Genomic DNA, 23,942 nt, shown 5'->3' with positions numbered 1-23,942 from the left:
TCTACTCACTGCATCCCAGCTGGACATCAATAACATGGATTTGTATAAGAAACTACCTGGCATCAGAGACTTCAATGCACAGGGCAGGTGAGTTAACTACAGAATTTGCACTTACCTACTTGCTTCTGACTTTATAGATCTGCTCTTAGTTCAGACTTGGTTTTCTCAGTAAAATTAAAAACTAACTCTAAATGCAGGTAATACGGCAAGAGAATATCATTTGTAGGAGGATAATCAGATTTAAAATAGAATAGTGAAAGTCACCCAGAAAATACCAGGCAATTTAAAAAAATTAAAAGAACAGAATATAAAACTTTTTTTTTTCCATAATTTGAACACTTTTCTATCTTCTAGACTTGATAATAAATTTAAGCTCAGAGGGACAGACTGGCTTGTTCTGGTAAGACCCTCTGGGAGCTGCACAGAACTTCCCTGTAAGATCTGAACCTAACTTGGCCACTTCACGCATCTTGGCACGGAGAGGAACTGTGCACTATAACCCACCCTTCCACCAGGCTTTGTGTAACCTCAGATAACGTACCCTTCAGCTACTCTCCTCTTCCTTGTCTTCCTTCATGTTCTAGTTATTTCCCTGCATGGATAATATTGCATTTTTATATAAATGTGAGAGTCAGGCATGTGCAATATACATATAAAAAAATACAGGCTTTTCTATAATTCACTCATAAATAGATACTTCTCTGATTTCTTGAGCAGACTACTGACCCCACACAACTCTTGACCTTGTTTTAAAAAAGTCAGTTATATCCTCAGTTACTCAGTTCTTGCTCTTAGACCTGGAAATGAGATCAGTGATTCCTAATCCAGGCTGTTCAATCTTGTTAGGCAAAAATTTTTATATCTTTTCCCCAAATTTATCTTTGATATTAAAGGCCATCTTTACTGTCTCTTAGCCTATATCATGCGGATTTGCTTTACCTTTAATTTTAATTAAAAACCATACACTCACTGCAATGGTAAAACTTGTTCTGCAAGGATTCAGAGGACATCACACAAGGCTTACAGATTTTTAAGTTTAGCAAGGAACTCCAAAACCCTCCTTAACTTAAAAAAAAATTTAAAACATATTTTCCAATTTCTGTGTTTGCACAGCATTTGTGGGATTTTAAAATATGATTCTAGACACATTTAAACTATGAGATTAAACAGATTCTATTATAGCTTCCATCATCTGGAATTTGCCCAGGCGGAGTTTACAAAGGCTAACCCAACACCAAGCAGCTTTATCCTCTCTTTTCCTCTTAGTTCCCTCCAAAATTTGGCTCACTATTTTGACTCCTATGCTAGCTACAGTTTATTTAATTTTACAAGCTTCCACTTAATTTCACAAATTCCCTTCAATCACCGGGGACATTTTACATTGAAATTTTGCTAGATGAGGATTAAGTTGTAAGGAAATACCACACAGGGGTCTCATATTTTGCCTCCTTTTCTTATACTTTCTATATAGTTGTGCAGCAGATACATATGTCATAAACTACCCATTCAGCTTATTAAAATGTTAAATTACAGTTTCACTACAGGACTACATTAGTCTACTCCTTTTATTTTAACATATCTTGCTTGAATTTCTCAAAAGCTTCTCCCCCCCCCCCAACAGAGAATGCAGTTTATATCTCCTATTTCTGCTCTTGGTTTTGTCAAATCCAAAAAACCCAAACCCTTGATAAAGGATGATAATATAATTTTGTCTGAGCTCCCTAATTGTAAGAGAAGCATCTCTCTCTCTCCCTCTAGCTACTGCTAAAATGGCTATAATCAAGCCAGAAAGCGGTACAGCCTACCGGGATGAATCACGACTAAAACCACATGCCCTATTTCAGAGTAAAGAGGGACTAATAAGAAGGGCCTAGAGCTCTTCTTGTCAACATAAGTAAAGCAATCATCAAGTAATTTCAGAGATATAAAAGCAGCACATTGTAGCAGTAACTGGCATATGAGCAGTCAACAGTTCAAGACTTTCTCAAGTTCCCATCGGTGTGTCTTTAAAGTTAAGTTTGTTTTATAGAAGCAGAAAAGTTTGAGCAGATGAAGCGCCCACTGAGCTAAACTAAAAGGACAGGTGAGGAGAATCATTCAGAAATTGTTTGTTATAGGCCAAGACACAGACTCCTAACGGGTGACTGTAAAGGTTGACCTGTTCTCAGGTATGCAAGTGTTATCCGAATGTCAGCATATAAAACACTATAAAAACAATTGAATAATTCAGCTGTTTTAATCTCAGTTATAAGCTTTTTTTCCTACTTGTCTCCTAGTATCTGCCAACAGTGGTAAAGGAAGAGACATAAAAAGCCTCCGCCTTCTTCAGCACATGTCAAGAGAAGGGAGTCATAACTTGTTTCTTCCAGAAAGACAGGAGGTGGTAGCCAGCCAGCCAGCCAGGACAGCATTTATTTTTGGAATGAGCTGTGGACCTATCCTGAACTTTGACCCTGACAAAAACTCAGGGCGCACAGCACGGGACCAAAAAGCACACTGAAAAGAGTGCCTGCTCCCTGTGCTCACCACAACCACCCTCGAGGCATCGCATTAAATCCTCCCTGCTATGCCCTGAGAGCTACACCCATTTTTTCCTAGGTTGGGATCTGCCCTGTTACACCCAAGGTTGGCATTTGTATTACCGTTATAACTGCTTCATACTGCAGTAGCTCCAGTTGACAGCTAGATCCGTTGGTGATGAAAGCTGCTGTGTGACCACACAGGCAATCAGTCCCTGCTCCTCAGAGACTACATTGCTCACACTTTTGGGGAGGGAGCACAAACACTTCTTTTTCACCCTCAGCAACAGGCTATTGCTTAATTCAAGGCAAAAGGTAAATCAACAGTTCCGGGATGTCAGAAGATTGCTGTTTTTACAGTTACAAAGATACTTCCTCACACAACAAAAAGTTATTTACGCTCCCAAACTGCTCACAGCCTGTAAAAATTTCAACTTGTAGTTGATCAAAACAGTAGGAGTAGGGTAATATATTAACAGTCTCTGAATTGTCATTAACTTCCTTGATTGCCAAACAAAAGATTGACAAAAGTGATTATTATATGAACTTTTTCCTCTTATATTTGAAGTTTACTGAAAACAGAGCAGCAAGGGCAATGGCACTTGACTTTTTTTTTTTTTAAACATTGAAGTATGCAAGCATCTAAGGACATTGAAGTGGGTTGGCTTCAGAGAGATCAACTATATAATCAGGATTAGAACCAAGGGGTGCATAGTAGGTTGATCAAGCAGCCTAGCTCTGTATGGACCCAGTCCAAGAACACTAAATGATTTTTTACCTAATGACTTCAGGAAAAAAAAGCAAGCAAACTACAATTAAAGGACATCTCCCCAACAAAATTAAAACCTGGTTCACGTTTTGTACAAGCATTTTAAAGCACACAAAGTAACTATAAGTAAAAGCATGTACAGCTTTCATGCGTGTTTGTGCTGGGAATGATAAAAGTATCTGTGCCTGACAAGGCTAAGGTTTCATTTTTTTCTCATTAACGTTGCAGTCAGTTCACAGCATTTAAGTTTCTTTCCTTTATTTTGCTTCTCCTCTCCTCTCTTTTCTTCTTTCCCTTCCTTCCCTTTTCTCCCAAATAACACCATAGCATTTTGTTCTTATTATTCCTTATCAAACATGGAAACACTTCATGATGGAGCTTCCCACTTTTAAACTAGGTTTGTGTGATCCTTTAACAGCTAATACAGACTAACCAGATTCTTCTTTACAGATATGGAAACCATGCTCTAATATAATGTGCTAAATAAAACTGTTGAGAACATGTGATTTCTTTCCTAAATTTTAAAATGTAAAAGCAACAGTGACTATAACAAAAAAGTGTACAATGAGAGAAAGGGGCTGTAATTAGCAGGTAGCACTAGTGTTGTCTACTGAAACCCCTACCTGGTTTCCGGTATTTCAGAAATGTGAGTTTATGTGTATCCTTATGGAAGTAAATAGTGCCAGGATTATTTAATCCAGGACTGTTGTACTGTTACTCACTTTAACAGTGGCAATATTATAAAATATTTAAATATTACATTTTAGAATATAGCTTTCAATATAATTTAAATTTCAGTATTTTCAAACAATCTTCTGGACAAAGATTACATCACCATAAATGAAGAGTGCGCAGATATTACAATAAACTTGGTAAAGAGTTTTTAATGTGTAAGAAAAGGTAACATTAACTTGCAATATACCGTGTAATAGCTTTATCCTTGTTCCTACTGACAGATATCTTAATGAGCCCCTCAGTGTGAACCAGTGTAATCGCTTTTTAAAAACACACTGAATTTCTATTAACTATTAAAGTAGTACTAGACATATACTTATCTCATCAAGAACCTGGGCTTCACATTATGCTCAAATTTCTAAACATAAGAAAAAATTAATCAGAGGAAAAGAATATTGAGAAGAACGTGATAGCTCATCTCTAAGATAACCAGAGGCAGGTTCTGAGCACAGAGGAGCAAATGGTTCAGGGTTTTGATATGTAAAGAGCTATCTGAAACCCTCTCCTTGGAATGAACAGGAGTTGTGTACCAAATATGGAATCTTGTGACAGCTACAGATACAGTAAAAATACTGGAAGAAAGGAATGACCAAAGCTACTTGGGAAAAAGCAGTAAGATACACAATGGAACGAGAAAGGTGATGTTAACCAACACAGTCCCATGCATTTGATCCTCTCATAGTCCTGTACAACACATGGGAGGGAGTTTTTCTGAGAGCATGGCAGTTCTGCTCAAACCACAGGGCTTACCTGGTTGCTGTTCTCCATCTGGAGCCATGGGTGGATACCCAGGGAAAAGCAAGAACAAAGCAAGCATATATGAGAGATCCCAGCAACAGTGTTCCAATCCCCAACTACTGTTAGCCCAAGGGACTGCCTGAGCCTCTGTAGCCTATCATCTAAACTGCAGTAATACCCAAGGCTATTAGTCTTTGAAGTGCAGCCCAGTCTCCTCTTGTGTACACTTCTTACATTCACAACACCCTCTGGTAAGGAGTTCCAGTATCTGTCTCTCTCATGTGCAGAACCACCTCCCTCTGTTTTAAACCAAGATTAATTTGATGACCAGCTGACAGCAATCCACTTCTCCAGGACTCATTTTGCTGACCACTGCTTGTGTGAATGTGGGAACATTAATGGATTTTTACCCTCTTCATGTTTTGTTAGGTAATTATTTTAATGCCTGGGAACCTACTAAAATAAAAGTCAGAAGCCAAAAAATCATTACCAGATTATGGATCAGAATACCATAAAATCTTTAAAAATGTGTAAATTCCAGTGAAACAATTTGGGAAATCACTCAAATCACTTCCACAAATCACTTCAAATCAGTACCACCATTTTGTAAAATCCTGAATCTGAGTACTACTTTTGCCATGAGCTTTCAAATCAATTCATATGGTCTTTCCTTAATACCACATTAGACCTTCCATTCCTCCCCACTGAGGAATGGACATATTTTTGGCCACTCTTTACTAACAGCAAATCCTGGGGATATATGCACATAATTGTTTTTTTCATGATGAAACAGTTCAAGCTATTTTAGTTCTAGAATTGCTTAAAGAGAGACTCTGTATCTTGAAATAACACTGCCTGTTCAAGGATGGAGGTTTGAGCAATGGCCAGGTAAAAAAAAAGAGGTACTAAAACTAGCAGTCTTGACAAATACATGATTTGTGGAAGACAAAAACCAACACGTAAACAAAGTTTGCCCAAATAATGTAGTCAAAGGCTTCTTCAGAAAGAAAGGCAAACTGGGATGTGAGGAGAGAAGTCTTTAAAACTTGAAATAAACTGAAGCTTGGTACAGGTCTAAATAGTTTTCAGACATGCAATCACATTGTGCTGGTTTTCGCTGGAATAGAGTTACTATTCTTCATAGTAGCTAGTATGGGGCTGTGCTTTGGATTTGTGCTGAAAACAGTGTTGATAACACAGGGATATTTTCGTTACTGCTGAGCAGTGCTTATGCACAGTGAAGGCCTTTTCTGCTTCTCAGCCCACCCATGAGTAGGCTGGGGGTGCACAAGGAGTTGGGAGGGGACACAGCCGGGACAGCTGACCCAAACTGACCAAAGGGATATTCCATACCATATGATGTCATGCTCAGCATATAAAGCTGGGGGAAAAAGAAGAAAGGGGGGGAGCATTGGGAGTGATGGCATTTGTCTTCCCAAATAACTGTTAGGCATGATGGAGCCCTGCTTTCCTGGGGATGGCTGAACAGCTGCCTGCCCATGGGAAGTGGTAAATTAATTCCTTGTCTTGCTTTGCTTCTGTATGCATCTTTTGCTTTACCTAATAAACTGTCTTTATCTCAACCCATGAGTTTTCTCACTTTTACTCTTCTGGTTCTCCCTCCCATCCCACAGAGGGGGAGCAAGCAGCTGTGTTCTTAGTTGCTGGCTGGGGTTAAACCATGACACACATACATAACACAGATCTGAAAGTCTGGCCTTCATGTTTTACAACCTTTAAACATTGCCTGAAACATTTGCCTTCTTTTATGATAAGCGCTGTAGCAAATCTGATGCTTTTAAAGAACATAATCAGAAATGCAAGTAGGGAATGTAAAAGGTATTTTTTTAATATGGAAATAACTGGAAAATGCCTGACTGGGTAGTAGCTTTCCTATAGTTCAACAACAGACTTAACATTTGGCACAAAAAATTACAGTCCTCTCTACCTACAGAACTGCATCAACGACAAGTAAGCTAAGTTCATTGCTCTGACATACAGTCATCAGAAGAACTGAGCAGCAGTCTGTGGTCAGGCTGACGAAGACCATAAAATGGCAGGTTGCAACTCCTGCGGCAAAGGAAAGTGTTTTATTCTATAGGCTAGTGGAGAAGACTTAGAAAAAACACAACGTAATTTTTGGGTTTTTAACTAACTATTTTGAAAGGGTTTTACCTGTGAAATTAACAAGTATGTCTTATATTGACAACACTACGCACTCCTTTAACTGATGGCAGCAGTGAAACACACTGTTACACAGCATAAGAACAATACTCGCAATTTCAAGCACAAGTCTGCTCCCATTAGAAATTAATTTGAGAAAGACAAGTTAACGAATAGAAGCACCTCTGATTTAAATAAAATGACCATAGAAAGGGACTAAGTATACTGATGGATTATTGAAAAAAAAAAAAAAGAAAACGAAAAAAATATCAGCACTAACATAATGAAAGATACTTAAGAAAATGGCTAACAGATGTTGCAAAGCTAAAAAAATACGTGTTTGTTTTCTCTGTTCTTTGTGAAATCCAACCAGATCCAAATTTTTTAAAAAATGTGTGCATCTTATCTGAAAAATATAGCAGGTATCCCTGAGTTGTAAATACCAAACTTAAGCACCTTTAGAAACACGTAGACATAAGATCTTTATGTATCTCCTAAAGAAAAAACACTCTTTAGAGAGCCTTTTTCTCCCTCCATGATGGGAAAGAAAAACCCAACACTTTATTAAAGAACGTACAAAAAATCTGAAACATTACAAAATGTTATACAGACTACTTGCCTTTTGAAACTTTTGTATTTGTATAGCACCTTTTGAAAGCACTTTTTAAAACATTAAAGTTTAAAACAAAAAAGTTAAAATTAAACCAGAATGTCTGTAACCTAGAACTTACCAAGTGGGATATTTTTAACTGCATATTCAAAAATACGCTTCTAAGTAATAAGAGCCATCATGGAATGATTCATAGCTTCATGCAAAAACATCCCACAATATAAATCTTGTTAACCTTTTGAAAATCCCTAAAAGCTCATTACAAAGCTGCTGAATCCTGGCGTAACAAACTCTTATATTATTACTGTCCTTCTAAAAAGTCCATTACTTAAAAGAAATAATACACTTGAGTTAGTTGGATTTTATCATGGTCTGGTGGACAAGAAGTGTCAGACAGTGATGTATGTCAAATTAAATTATCCTAGGAAAATCATTACAGAAATTCAGGAGAAATAATTTCTCAACTGATGTTACACAAACTATCCTCCCTCTGAATTAATGGCAAGTTTACAGGTTAACAAGCATTACAGTTAAAAGACTCATGAAGAAAAGATGGTACCTTTCCTATCCTACTACTTTTCCCAGTTCTTGGAAACTACATGCAACACCCTTGGAGACACTCGTTTTCAAACAGATTTGTTGCACAAAATCTGGTTAATTTTCTTCTCCAAATGAATGGCCCGTTACAAGAAATGCTGCATATTAAATTCTACTTACTGAAAATATGCATTTATGACATTTAAATTATATTCCCTAATGTAAGCACTTAATTTTATTATAATTCCTATCTTGATCTAACTTTACAGTCATTACCAAATAGAACAGTGTGAATGTTTGAGAGTAGAAGCACAATGTCCGAGTTGATTATGAAACTCCAAGTAAAAGCTGAGTAAAAGTATCCTGGCCTTACTGAAGTCAGTGAAAGAGCTGCTGCAGACTTCACTGACACCACTATTACACTCTTTACAGTCTCCCTTCATCTGCCACGAAGGTGAAATTCATCAGATTTACTGTACTCTGCAAATACTATTTTCTGGTTTTAAGAACCCATTCTTGAATTCCTGCTTCAGTTCTCACTCAAGTAAATGAAGACGAAGATCTGCTGAGGCTTGTACAGAAGGAAGTCTTCAGTGATAGATTACTGCTAGTGAGTAATGACTATTGCCAGTGAACAGTGATGATACAGCCAGATGTTTCACTAGAGTATTTAAACAAGATTTTGTTTTTTTAATGAACTATGTTACATACTTATTTGTTTGAAATATCTTCTCAGTGAGAAAATATTACTTTTCAACTTGTTAATTTTTTTATTCTATTGTGCAAATGTATGGCAGAATGATTTAGAGTTATTGCTAAGATGATAGAACTAATTTTAAAAATGTTTATATTTTTTTCCCCCAGTTATTAATCTGTGGACATTAATTGCTGGTGCCAACTGTAAAGCTGCTGATGAACTGGGGGGGCATCTAATCAGTCATTTGCCACTTATTTCTATTTAAAAAAACAATAACCGAACATATTTTATTTAACATTCCCCAAACGCATTTTTGATGATGTTCTTTAAAAGCATCACATCTGCTGCAGCATTTATCATAAAAGACAACGAATGTTTAAAAAAATCAGGTTTCAAAACAGGAAAGCTAAACTTTCAGATTTGCTTTATTACATTTCTATGTGTGATTACTCATCTGAAAATTATTTATTTTAATGATGTACCAAACTTTAGTTTATGAGAACAGAGTGCATTTGTCTCAGACTTGGTACTCAACTGCCAGATGTATTATGTCCAGCTCTCCCTCTCCAGAAGCATCCCTTTATCTCCACGTTTGGTCATCATCTGAGTTATACCTACGTAAAACTGGTTAGGTAAGTTTCGACACTTAGAATTGGCATAGTTGCAAAAGTATACTGATAAGCACAGTGCTTACAAAACCTGTAGGTCCCACTTTTCACTTGTCAGCTTCTAATGCCATCAAGTACCAATATTAGGTGTTCATTAACTCCATCTGTACTGCTGTGTGAACTCTATTTTGACTGCATTCTAAGAAAAAGGAAGAATAGTTTGGACTTCATTAACTCAGCATTTACCTTTCAGTTTATTTTTTTGCATGCAAAAATTGTACCTGGTGCATTCATTTTGCTTTTTATTTTTCATTTTATTCACTTTTAAGTAAGGGTTTCTACACTTCTGAAATCCTTCCATGTTACCCATAACTTTGGCAAACCTGAACTCGCTATTAAAAGCTATAACCACATACAATTACAGATGTGTGCCATAAAATAATCACACCAGTACGTGTTTTTAAAGCTGAGATGTCAAAATATTAAAAATATTTTTCCTATGGCAACTGCAAATGTAGTAAAGCCTAGCTTTACTACCGAAGGCCAAATTCTACAATCTTCTGTCAGAAAAACTCTAGATTGCACTAGAAACTGCAGGCTTTTGGACAGTGCCTATGAGAAGAAAATTCTTACTGCAGTAAAAATATAACACATGGGCAGAGAAATCATCTATCAAAAAAATTAGAATAATACAGCCTATTATTTTAGGCAACTGGTTTGGTTTTGGATTAGATTCTGCTCTTGTATTCCAGTGACTCAGTAACAGAATCTAAGCTTTCATTTTCATTCATTAGGAAAGGAGTCCTGTCTGGCTCTGGATGGTGGTATTTATGCCATTTTTATAGAGTTTGAAAGATTTTTATTTCATCCATGCTTCTTTTCACATTCACACTCATGTAGGGAATTTCATTCCTATAATGAGAAACAGAAAGTATAAACTGCTCATAATGAAAAGTGCTGGACATCTACAGCTGCACCAACAATCATCTTCTGCAATGAACCTTTTTTTTCTTCCTGGCAATTATTTTCTTTGCACATATTTCTTCTGCCCACTTCTTTCAAAAAAAATGCAGAAAATCTAAGTCCTTCCAATTAGGCTTTGCATTTCACTGAGCTTCACAGAGTTGCCCTGCTGGGGGGAAGTCCAGGAATATAGGTCTAGTTAGCATGCTAGTGGGAATTCTCCACAAACCCCTCCTCCATAGGAAGCTACACCCCAAATCAATAAGATGAAGGGGTACGCTGTGTTTCCTTCCCCACCTCTTGCCATCACATAGCACAAGCCACTCATCACTCCCTCCAAAACCACAGCAAAATTAAGCTCTGTAATAAAAGGTCAAAAACCACAGTTATAACACAAGACAGAAGAGAGCACATCAGAGGGCTGGAGAGATTGAGTTACATATCAATGCTTTAAATTTTTCCAAAACCAGGTATTTGCTGAATGAAACTATCATGCCTAGAATGCCTGCAGAAGAATGCAAAAACACTCTAGCCTTGCCAATGTAGCCTAAGGATAGCAATTCCTTCCCCATCTTCAGGTGGTGGAGATACTAATCCAGAGCCTGACACACCAATCAAAAAGGTCAGGTAATTTTATTCCACGAAAAGCCTCGATAACGTCTGTCTTATATTCAGCTGTGCCTAACCTCTGCTTCAACGGACAAAGAAACCATAAACACAGAAGTAAAATGATGCATCTTTGCGTATTATCAAATAATACATTTTACTATGAAAGCATGCCTTTAAATATTCCTGCGTTCCTCCCCATGAATTTTACTCCGCACCTCACACCTAGGACCCTAAATTTAAAAGACCAGCTTTGCTGGTGAAGCAGCTGTTATCTCCCTTGCTGACCAACACAGAAGGATGGGAGCCTTCCAGGAGAAAGAATACTTGATCTGCCCGCTCAGTAAAAATAAACTGTCACTTGAGCATAACACCAGGAATTCAGGCTTGTTTGTTATGACTTTCCCTATGTAGCACAAGCTGCATTTTACAAACAGGCTTTTAAAAGGTCCTGTTTATGGCATTTGGCTCTTGAAATATACATTGACAAACAGTATCAGCATAACATTTCCTTTTCTCATGCAATCTGATGAGTACTAAAACAAATTCTGGAAGTCTGAAATTCTCTGGCTTTCTATATGATCTCCACGTAATAACATTGTTTTAGACACCCTGTTCTGGGATTTGAATATATGGGTTTTGGGGTTTGTTTTTTTTTTTGACACTGCTAATTTCAAATGCTTTGCAACTGGCAGGGATATGATAGTTAAGAGGACTTAAAATGGTTAATGGTCATTTCAACTCTGGATCTTTAGTCCACCTGCAGACCTAGTCAATTATTATCTGAAGAGCACTTGGTCATCTATGTCAAATGAATCTGACTGTCTCACTTTGAGCCTCAGGGGATATGTCCACGTTACAAAATAACTTAGGCCAACATATTCAGCAGAAACTGTCACTGTACTGGCAGTTTCAGCAGAAACATTGAAGTTGGAATGTGCATTTAGAACAAAATACAAAACCAAGGAGGATGAGCGTTTCAGTGGAAAAATGTTGGGGAAGATTACTATGTGCCCCACATCTCTATGCTCTGGGTAGAGGAAAGACATCAATTCCCAGCACCAATGCATTCAGAACTTGTTAAAGCAGCATTTTGCAGTAAATATTGGATAATAATCACTCCAGCAAAGCAAGAAATAGTGCATAGATGCTCTTATGAAATATGATTACCTGACATACTGCTGGGAGTTATGGATATGTAATCATTCTTGTTCTTCCTCCGTCACCAATGTCACCTGCCAAAAAAACAAAAAAAGAAGGAGAAAAAAATCCCCATGTAATACATCAATAAATGCAAATCTGCAGAATACCATTAACATTTAAACAGGATAGAACATTTTGGACCTTGAATACCATGGTCCATGTTTGATGACTTAACACATTAAATTCAGTGCACCCTTCTGAACAGCATGAAGCAATGAATGCAAGTCAAGCCCAAAACCTGGTGGACTGGAAGAGCGGTAGGTTACAGGGATTTGGAAGCAAGGTCAAAAAGCTGGTGGCTACCGAAGCAGAAAAAAGCTTCTGCTCACGTCATGGAACACTTTCCCTTAATTTTTTGCAGAAGTTCCTTTAGGTCTAATACATAGCTTTAGGAGCTAATTTTTACTTTACAGTTCCTAATGATATATGCCCATTACTCTCAGGTTCAGTAATAGAGGATTCAAAGGAATTAGAAATTATCTGTCTACAGTTACACTGATTCTTCTTCATCACTTGAAACTCAGAACTCTATCAACTTTTACAACAAAGTTTTGAGATGTAAATAGTAATTTTACTCATTTGGTAGGAAACTGATTTGCATGTACTTATTACTTAACTTTTGCACAATGGCATCTTCTGTTTTATTAAGGTGAAAACTGCAGCTGTGAGGAACTGGATTTGGCACCCTGAAGTCATTGTTTTAATATTTAGATTGCCTCCCCCATTGATGTGTCCATACATACACACTGACATATTAACCATACTCCTTTTCTGTTTGGTAGCAAAGACCAAAGCCCTGCAAGCTAATTTTGTGTCAGGAGAGAAAGCCACTGCATCTTCCTTCAGCAGCACCTGCATTTATACTAGCCATACTGCTTTTCAGAGGTATCACAGGCAGCATGCCCCCATTCAGCCTCCCAGCCTAAAACCCAGTGCCCAGTTGGATGATCCCAGCTCACTCCCTGGTTTAAGCACCAACAATCTAATCCAAGAGGAGACCATCCTAAAGGCATTACTCCAGAATAGTGACAAGATCTCATTAGAATTTTTAAATAAGAAATCCCAGGCCTACAACTGACCCTGCTAATGCCAGGGGAAAACTAGCCTGGATCAGTCACGCTCTCTTGATTGTCAGGAAACATGTACCTTTTAATGTTAGCATGCAAATGACATTTCATAGGGGAAGCAGAATCTCTCTTAGATTATCCCGATCAACATGTTATGTTAAGAAACTGTCCTTTGGTCTTGCCTTTGTTGACAAACTTCTGGGTTTTATGTCTCTCCCTATATTCAGCACCACAGCCCTGTCTGGATTTCCTCCCAGCCACTGCCTCTTCAGACCAGGAGCGTTTCCCCTCCTTGTGCTTGAAATAAATACCCTCCATCAACAGCAGGCTGAAAGGACATCGAGTGCATCTGCTCTATTTAGGCACAGACTACAACACTAGAATAAGAAAGCAGGTGAACTGCAGCAATTGCATGTACCGTGTAATTAATGTATCTGGGACGCAACCTCGCAGTTTCACCTAAGCTGATCAACATACCCCCCCCCCAGCTTCCTGAGCGCAGCACCGGTGAGGGCTGAAAACCCTCCCGGGAGCTCAGACACCTGAGGCTCTGCAGTCACCCTTCAAAAGCTCCACAAGATGGCGGCGGGACACCCCCGCCGCGTTTTGCGGGCCTCGTACCGCCCCAGCCCGTCGCCCTTTCGCGTCCCGCTACTCGAAACAAGGCGGAAGCCAGTGCCTATCCCCCATACTCAGGAAAGAACGGCTGCCCGCCCGTAAGGTATAGAAAAGAGCCGACACCCACCCGCCCGTCCCCCCGCAAGGGCCAGCAGGCACGGTGCCTCCCCCCCCGCGCGCTTTTATTCAGAAACAGCCGCCGCGCCGCGCAGCGCGGAGCAATGCAGTGCGGCGGCGCCCCCTGGCGGCCGCGCGGGAGCAGCCCGGAGGAGCACGGGAGAGCCCAAAGCGCCGGGGGCGGCTCGGCCCCACGCGGCGTGGCGGAGTCCCGCGCTGCCCACAGCACGGCCCCACGCGGCGTGGCGGAGTCCCGCGCTGCCCACAGCACGGCCGGGCCCACGTCTGCGCTGCACCACTGGGGGGGTTCCTCCGTGCAAATCTCGACCTTCTGAATTAACAGCTCTATTATCTTCTCCGTAATGTACTGCCTATCTTTTTCATCACTTTATGCCTCATTACATTAACTGGCCATATCTGGTAAATCTTTAAACTAAATTAATTGCTACTCCAAGATTCAGAATTGCTTCATGATTCAAAAAACAAAACACAACCACTCCCCTCCCCCCCAAAAAAGAAAAAAAAAAAAGAAAAAAGGGGAAAAACCCCTCCCCATAATGTTTACTGTATTTGTAAAGCAAGTGCAAAGTAAAACCTACTCAAAGTTTTACAGCAGGAACTGGTAAAATACCCTCCAGCGCACATGTTACAATGTATTTTTGTCTCCTTGTCTTTTCTTCCAAGCAAATCACCCGAGACTCTGTCTGGGCTCTTCTCAGAAAAGGCAGTATCACCTTAAAGTCTTAAGGGAAAAGCAAACACGCTGCTTGATATTTGCCATGTACAAAGAACACAACCAGAGGCGATGGTATAAGATCTTTCTTTTGCTACTGACATCTTGTGGAACTTCAAAATCCTTCGCAGTCTGTCAATCAAAAGATTAAAGAGGATACAGATTTAGATCAGGCCTCCAATTAAAATCAGACTGTGACCCATCCCACCATGTCATGGGACCCCGTGAACCTCAACAATAAGCCATTTCCCAGAATTTAATTGTGGTTTGGTGACTCAGTGACACACAAGTGCTCTTGAAGTAAACAATTGAGTGTTTCAAATAAAAATTCTGCCCCTCCTGTAAATAATTAGTTACTAACCCTAAAATTATTGGGTCTTGCGCCAATCTCTTAAAACAGAGGGGGAATAAAAGGAAAAATAACAAAGTTCTTCAATGAATTCTGTATAAAGAGAGAAATTCTAGCTATCCTGGGAGCTTTGCCATTTTCCCCGATGAGACCAGGACTTGGCATGAAGGCAGCTGCCACTTGTGTAAAAAACCTAATTATAAAATAACTGCAGGAAAGGATAGTCTTTTGTTTAAAGCATTATCCTAACGTATCTGTCTTTGGCACAGTCTTCCTGTGTCCCACAGTTTAAAATGGAGAGTGTGCATCCTCTTTTTCTCCTCCTATCTGCCTTGTTTATCAGACCAGGTCTTGGTGTTGCTGTGTGAACGTACAGCATCTCACCCATCTAGCATCTCCACTACGTCAATTTAGCAACTGCCAAAAGAAACGTAGTCATTGAGCCCATTTATACCTGATGGTGATTTTAATAATCTTTCCAAATGTAGTGCAAATGTTTCCCAAAGGATGCTTTTATCCTGCACTTTATATGCCAGAAGTAATTTCCTATTTTTTTCTTCTGAGGAATGTGGCACATGGATGGAAAAGTTGTGAAAGTAGTGCAGGACTATTTATCCATTCTAGCACCTGAAACCTTGACTGTCTTCTGAAGGTCCAGCAAGGTTGCTACTCTATGTGATCAAGAAGAGGAAGTGGTGTCTACATTAATCATAGCAAATTCCTCTTCAAGGCATAGATGCAGAAGATGCTGAAGAAAATCAGGCTCTTCTTCAGAGTCTGCAACAGAGAAGTACATGAACGGGCACAGATGAGAAGAACGTGGATGAGGCACAGGCGAGGCTCCACCACATCAGGCCAGTGATGTCTGGGAGTCATCACGGACATTGCAGAGTAAGTTTCTTTCTTGCCAAAAGTGACACAATTTTTATGGTTAAGCTTTGCTAACATCACAGGGAGCAGGCTTCACTGGATTATCTTTTGTGTCTTGAGCACTCACTTGCCCACAAAGAGCTAGTGGAGGTCTCATGGCTCTGAGTCACAAGCCCTGAGCACGCAGCACTAACTTCAAAGGTTGCTATCTCACATCCCACATGATCTCCCCACCAGAGAGCCAAGGCAGCAGACCGGGCAGTGTGCTCTCTCTCCATTGCTCAAGTTCAACTCTTATTTTTCTTTTTTTTTTTTTTAAAGTTTTTTATTGAACAAGGTAGTCCTCACTTTCATACTGGATACTTCAAACAAAAGTAGCAAAATGCGCATTCCACTCTGATACTGAGTTGTTTTTCAGATCTACAGCTCTGCACCAAGGAAAGAATATTCCTATTTTACCCCAAATAAAAAAAGACATCTTTGGGATCTTCATCTCCTCTAGCCTGAAGAGGTGATATTTGGAATTAATTCTCAGGCTTTGATTTCTAGTCTAGAAACACTGTCAAGCCATATTGCCAATTACTGCACTTACTTTCTTTTCCCCATAATGAAAGGCGATTAACCAATTAATATTAATCAATGTGGTTAAGCGTTCTCCCACTCTCTCCAAGTGCTTCCTCCTTCACACAAATGCATAGGATTAACCAATAGGTATATGAAAGGATTGTGCTGCTCTGGGGTGAGGGTGTTTTTGACCTTACTCTGTTGCTTCAGGCTAAGATGGTGGCTGCTAGTCTCCCCTAGGCCAAGGGCACGGTAATTCTGTGGTTTGTATCCCGGTCCCTGTCTGCATCATGAACCACATGTTTCCCGGTGAGCCTTGGGCTTCCCTTCACCTTTGGCAAGCGGGTGCCCCAGGCAGCATGGGGGACCAGCACTGCTGCCTCCTGTCTCCTCTCAAGGCAGGAATGGGTGGGAAAAGGGATTTTGCACCTTTCAGAAGCACTGACAAGTCACCTGGCTCCTTGCCCTTCACTGACCACCCCTTGACATCCCCTTTTAAAAGCCAGAGGGAGGGCCGTGGGGCTACCTGGTTCATCTGCACTAGTCCCTCCTGCAACCCTACCTGCAACACCTGATATCTGTGGCTCACCCCCGGCACCCTTATACAACACTCTTACACGACGCTCGCCGGGAGCTGGGCTGCCTTGTGCCGAGAGGAGGGGCGGGCTGCTGGCAGAGGGGGGGGCAGGTGGGAGCCTGCTCCATCCTGGGACGCAGCGGGGAGCAAGCGAGGGTGCAGAGCAGGAGAGCAGAGATGTAGGTTGTGTAATGGGGCGCAGGGAAAGCTCCAGCACAGTCAGACCGAGCACCCCAGGATGCCGGCCCCTCATGCTCTGCTCTGGCACAAGTTACGGCACTTTTTTTTTTTCTTGGGGGCTATCTTGGCTTGGGGGTGATGAATTACGGGATGTGTCACCTGAACATTTTATTCTGGAAACTCTCTCTGTGAAAGTTGCTCTCACTTTTAACTTCATCTTTAGTGAGAAGCCTGAAGAAGCAACTCCACATCAGGAAAAATGACAATGATGTAGCCTATAGGCTGTATTGATGCCTAACTAAATTTTTAAATTTGTTTCAATATTTAATATTTTAATATTTAACAGCAAAGTAAAATTAGTCTTTTAGAGCAGTTATACAGAGGATTTTGTACTAATATATATTCAGTGAAAAATGTACTAGGCTATGGCTTATGGTGCATGAGACCTATATAATGAGCAAGCAGTATTCTCTTCCTTATAAAACATACTAAATAAATGTGCATCGTATGAGAAATAAAAATCTATTTAGTTTTTGAGATAGGTTGAATGAAAAGCCCCCTTCAGAAGTGGCTTATAAGCACAAGCTCAGAAGGGGACTTTGACTCATGCTTTTTATTGCTGGTCTAGTTCTACTTATGAACATGTAAAAACATTCAATACAGCATAAAATCAAAACCACTATCTGTATTAACATTTGCAGTCTATCCTGAAACAGTTGATCAAAAGGCAAGGAACTACTGAGCTTTCCAATACGGATGTCCAGTAGTTCTGTGTAATCCTGTTCTTTCCTCCCCATGCAGAGACAAGACTCTCAATGCGTGCTCTTTAGAACAGGTATTGGGTTTACCTCAGGCTCAGAATTTCCTATTTTAACTTGCTTCATAAATACTCTTAAAAATTGCTAAGCACTAACAAGTCATATGGATGCTCTGCATCAGTCAGGATCAGACCATAACATGATATGTGCTCAGCTCTGTGCAGGCATCAGCAGCTATTTTACAGCATGAAAGCCTGAAAATTATTATATGCAGACAACAAGTCTGATAAATTGCAACAGTAACCTCACTGCTTTACAGGTCTTTGAAAGCACTTGTGTTTCAGTAAGCAGAACTGCAGGATGAGTAATGTTAATTTACATGGACAAAGTAATTCCTCCTGTAGTCTCACGCTGGTGAGACTTTGGTTCCGGCATACAGTCTGCAGGACATGCTGAAAGATAAAGCTGCTGTGTTGAATTTACTATCTACAGAAGACGGACACAGCACCACAAAATGTAATATTGCAAGATAAAAGCAAGATGAAAGTTGCTTTTATGATTTCATCAGAACTTCATGTCTTACTGAATTTGGGTAAATGTATCCTTTCATAAGCTAATGAAAAATGTAATAACTGGTTTCATTGTAACCAAAAAGAAGAGAGTTTTATTATTTCTGTTTCCCAGTAGCCTGAACATGCTAGAAAGGCAGCCTCATGGGTATCATCGAAAGTACACAGGGGAAGACTGTAATGCTACCTTTAAACCACCTGGGCATCGAGCAGAAAACTGAACACGTAACGCTTCCCTGGCTCTGTAATTACAGAAATGAATAACGTTATCTCACTTACAGAGTATCTCAAATCACTTCTTATCGTGGTGTGGAGCTGTTGACTGGCCCTAAGATGTAAAGGCTCTAAGAAATCTGCTTATATTCGGCTTAAAATTCTGTCAGCATAGTGGACCATAGCCGCCTTTTTGCTTTACTTCAGCCCCTTGCAGAAATGTCAGCTCTCTAGCACTTTGCTTTGGCCTACTATGTGCGTACACAGGAGGGCATGAGAGGAGCACGGAACTGGAAGCAGCCCTGTTTAGCCACTATTTTGATAACCAGCGTTTCGCTCCCTGTAGGGGACTTTCCGGCCATGAAGCGTTACAGTGCAAGCTAGCCAGATTTGCCAAAGCTGATCTGCTACTCTGCTACATCTGCATTACGAGATGTTTATATCGTTAGAGATTCAGGCCTTAATTCAGAAAGACCCCCACCTACTTGCATAAATATCCGGTTGAGCAAGGATCCTGGAGGGCCAAGGATGATAGAGAAGCAAAAGGGATAATATAAAAGACCTCGTATTTAAGTGTTTTTTGAAGGGCCTCTGAGACACTTCACTGCTTACGTGTTCGTTCTCCAGCCTATGGGAGTTTCATGCAGACAACAGCTTTGACGTAAAACTTTTCTTGTTTGTCTGTTTTGTTCTGTCAACTCAGGAAACATTAGCTCTCCCTGAAATTTCAACAAGGGGCAGTTTATCTTGGATGTTAATTTCTCTTATTACTCACTGCGAAGCGTGTATTAGATGAAGGCTGTCTTGAATTACCCAGTAAATCTCTACAACTGACTAACAGGAGATAATCCCAAAGATACTAAATTTCAGACTTTTATTGAAACTGCTGATTTTCTACCCTCATGATGAAATGGATTAAGAAAAAGACCGTTTTCTAAATGTCAGGAAGGGAGGCACCATTTGTCAATGCATCTTATATACGCCGTGCCTAAAAAAAAAAATCAGCGAAGCAGAAATGAGTATGTTCTAAACTACAAATGTCACTCTGAATAGGGACAAGTATTACCCTAAAGATTGGTACTGGCATTTGTTTGAGATATTTTCAGGGATTCAGATATGAACTGCAGAATCAATGCAGCTTTAGGCTTTCTGCTTTTCTTAACCAGAACTTCAGAGAGTAACCACTTAGTTTAGACAAGAAATTCTAAATACTGAAATATTGTTGTCTATATTGGAGACCTTGAGTTACAGTGTGCAAATATATAGAACTCTGCAGAAACCCTTGGAAAAGAAAACAGAGATGCTGTTACAGCTATGGATTTAGGCTCATGGCTTTTGCATATCGTATGACTTGATGAGTTTCCAAACTGGAATGTATTTGTCCTAAAAACTGATAGATGTATTGCAAAACCACTGAATTCTGAAATGTTCAACACAGATTCCAGACCTGAAATGTATGGCTTAAATTCAATTATAATTGAGGGAAAACTTTGAAGAAGCTTTTTACAACAAAATTAAGGTAACAGACCAGAACAAGAAGTCAGTTGTTTTTTGAAATCTATATCCCTAGCCAGCAAAACCTATGGTAAGGGAATAAAGACTGCCTAACAATCTGCGCAGATCCTTTCTTCAAGTCAAACTGGTGGTTCTGGAGCTTTTGTCTGCCACTGCAGAAGCAGCTCAAGAGAACCAGGCATCAGGCACATCGACAGCGTGATACGCACCAACAAGGACAGCGCATTTCTGGATGTGTAGGTTCAGGCCTTATGTCAAGCAGTAAGGCAGATAACATCCGCGGAGGCACGATGAAGGCGTACCAGAGACACAAAAAAGTATCAATAATAGAAAAGGAGAGACAGACAAGTAAAGGTAAATGATTAAGGGGCTGGACTGACATTATCAGTTGAGAGTTAACTATGGCTTGGCCAAGTGACAGGAAAGTGAGCACATGATAACCATGCTCAAAAGAGAACAAGAGATGATGGAAGAATGTGACTGTTATGGGAAATTTGGTTAAATTATGCTAACGGTTACTGGTGGACACATAATTAGGTTAGAGGGCAGCTATATTTAAAAAGGAGAATTTCTGCCTGGTTTTAATTGATATTTTGAAATGGAGAAGCCCATACTGCTATTTCTGAGGTTTAACCAAAAGCTTATTTTTCAAAAGAAAAATGACTTCAGTAACAATTAGGCTCAAGTTGGAGAAAGCGTTCTGCAAACATCCCCTCTGAAATTTCAAAATACAAACCACATGTTTTATACATACATAAATATATTTATAATTATTATAAATAAATAAAGAGTTTCAAGTTACCTGGCAATAAGCTGGTGGTCATAAAATATGACTGTATTAAAACTATCTAAATGCCCATTTGCTTATGGTTTTGGGCAGACAGCAGTCATGGAGAGAAGGAATAATACTTGTGAAAATGAAATAGAAGCTCTTATTTTGCTTATTTTAACAGAAAATTGCTTATGTCTTCTGTAATAGCTCTGTCTATATGACCAGCACGGCATGAAGTCAGCTGGATTTCAGCTGAGGATTTTCACAGCTCAGAAGTTACCCTATTCAAAGTCCTATTCCTTTTTATCCTCTTTTTTTTTTTTTTTTTTTTTTGAGAACAAACACATTATGGCTTATTCCTAACTAAATAATTCACTCATTTACTCCTTAAGGCAGGCAGTTTCCTAAAGAGATATGCTCTAACCTCTGCCATTTTTTCCTGACCTCGCTGGGGCCCCAGTGCACAGAGGAGGGAGGACAACTACTTCTTCTCCGAAGAGGCATATATCTTAACATTAAGTAGAAACATTACTTGTGCAAACCTACTTTTGGGTGCAGACTGGAAACAAATCACATAGCCTCAGTGTTAACAATGGCCTTTCAGTATGTCTGATAAAGCAGTGATTATTTTTTTTTTAAAAACCTCTCTTCTTGTTTGCTGCTTCATTTACAGCTAACGATAATAGAATCAGGCCCAGAAATTAAAAGAAAAAGTTTAATCGCTGATGATTTCGCTATCTCTCCCAAGCAAACAACAGAAGTCCACAACCTTTTAACCTTTTCCATCCTATTTGCTAATTACTTATTTTGCAATTAACCCATTATGCATCTGTCATTGTGTTTTAAATCACTTTAATTGCTAGTAAGTAGGTTTTATTTAGTTCCTGGTATAGTTCTACGGGGTCATGAGTGGGGAGCTGTTGAACCACTCTGAGTTACAGGTGGCTCTCTGCAAAACTGCTGAAGTTGCTGAAGATAAAGAAGAGTTAAGCTGCTTTCCTTAGGTGATGTGATTTTAATGTCTAATGGCATATTTCTAATGGATGAAATACATGGGAAGGCATTTTATATTCCTTGTATATAGATCACAGTGGGCATTATTTTGTTTCTTGAAATAATTTTTAATGAAAGAATAATTATGCTAATAGTTCTAGAAAATGCCTATCACCACTGTGCTTACTTTGCTGTATAGTAAAACTCTGTGAAACGTAACACAACTTTATATTAATAGCTGAACTTCAAATAAAGAGAATAGAGGAGATCTTACATGTGGGACACAAGGAGTTACAAGTATGGGGCTAAAACACTTCAATATCTTCATATAAAACACCACAAAAACTGAGGATGGACAGAAAAGATTTTGCTTTCTGTAGCACAGCCCCCTTCTTCCCCTCGTGTGACCTGACCCAGCAGAAAACACACACTTTTTTTGCTGGGTTAGTTTAGCGCTGGGTTAGTGAGCTGAATCAGCCCCGCAAGGCGGCTGGCACAAAGCAAGTGGCAGGAGCCCACAGCTACAGCGAGGGAGATGAGGTTCACCCTGGCTCATAAAATGGCACGGTGGAGGACCACAGCACAGGTTTATGCCCTTTGTAATAAACCACGGTATTTATGACTATTGAAATTACCTTTTAATTCCTAAAATAATTTCTGAAGGTTTCTGAAACACCTTTAAGGATTATAAATCTTGCACTGGGGGAAATAAAACCCTAAAGACAACACAATTGATTATAACTTCTTTTCTATTTAGACCCTTATACACTGAAAAAGGCATTAAAAAATGCTTCCTATATGTTCTAGAGAATAGCAACATGAATTGGTAAGGTCAGTCTTCCCTTTAGCACTAAATAAAGTCAAGAATCTAGTACTGATGAGACATGAGAATAAATTTCCAGCAAGAACCCAAGTCCACATCTTTGCTAAGTTACCTAAACGTAACTATGGGTCAAATAAACAATAAATAAAGACCACACATACAAAAGCTGACAGATTTAGCAAGCTGAACTTCCCACGTAGACTTTGTTCTGAGAATTCATTAACAATACTAAAATCCAAGATTAGCCTAGATGTTAAATATTTTCCTCCCTGCTCCTACCAGAAAAAAGTAAGTGTATAAAATTACAGGGGTTTATGGAGCACACCTTAATAAGATCTATGTAACCCTTCCAAAAAACAGTCTTTCTGTCCAGTGAGGAAGCTGTAATTAACCTTTTCAGCTTGCTATGTCATCTATACATTGTACCTTCAGGTATGGGCTACCAAGACACAGGGCACAGCTAGAAGATTCTGGTGCAGCATTTTGTTGCTGCCAGACCTCAGTAACCCCACACCTCCTCCACCGGCAGCGTGCCTGGGGAGCTCACCTTGCCACCCCCCATCTTCATTTATCTTTGCACCATACTTCAGCAGAGCGCCCCATCTCTGCGTTTGCTTCGCTAGCATTTGGGTTGCGACACAAGGCTAGCAGGTGCGGAGGAAGAAGATGAGGGACTGCGGAATGATGCAAAGGAGAACAGGAGACAAAGTGGTGACCTAAATTTTTAATGAGGACCCTATGGATGGCCTTCAGAGACAGTGCAACCTGTCAAAAAGAAGCCAGCAAAAGCTCAATAAATGGATACATCTGTGATATAGAGAGGAAAGGTGCAATCAGAAAGCTTATATTTGCTTAGAAAAGGGGAAGGGGGCAAAGATGGAGCAATGGAACTGAATTAAGACTCAGAAAGATATTCCTAACAGCTGTATTCTGAATATGTTTTAATATTATATGTCCCATCTTAATATGACCCATCTTGAGCCAATGAGGCTCTGAGCAGGCATTCTAGAAGCTCAGACTGATAGAAAAAACCAAACTACCGGAAAAGCTTTGAGGTCTGCACATAGGAGCACAGA

General features: G+C 39.7%; 1 protein-coding gene across 16 annotated transcripts in view; it reads right to left on the bottom strand.

Moving 5' to 3' along the window:
• THRB (thyroid hormone receptor beta) overlaps positions 1-23,942 on the bottom strand; it is a 174,884-nt gene that overhangs the window by 39,703 nt on the left and 111,239 nt on the right. For all 16 annotated transcript variants that reach the window (XM_075745825.1, XM_075745823.1, XM_075745821.1 and 13 more), the window contains one exon: positions 12,116-12,180. In XM_075745825.1, the coding sequence (XP_075601940.1) occupies positions 12,116-12,122 (7 nt within the window). In that variant the 5' untranslated portion in view covers positions 12,123-12,180. The remainder of the gene's footprint in view (positions 1-12,115; positions 12,181-23,942) is intronic.

The sequence above is a fragment of the Balearica regulorum genome, chromosome 2, assembly GCF_011004875.1.
Source record: "Balearica regulorum gibbericeps isolate bBalReg1 chromosome 2, bBalReg1.pri, whole genome shotgun sequence".
Lineage (NCBI taxonomy): Eukaryota > Metazoa > Chordata > Aves > Gruiformes > Gruidae > Balearica > Balearica regulorum.
Note: the sequence above shows the minus strand (reverse complement) of the source record. Positions and strands in the feature narration are given on the sequence as shown.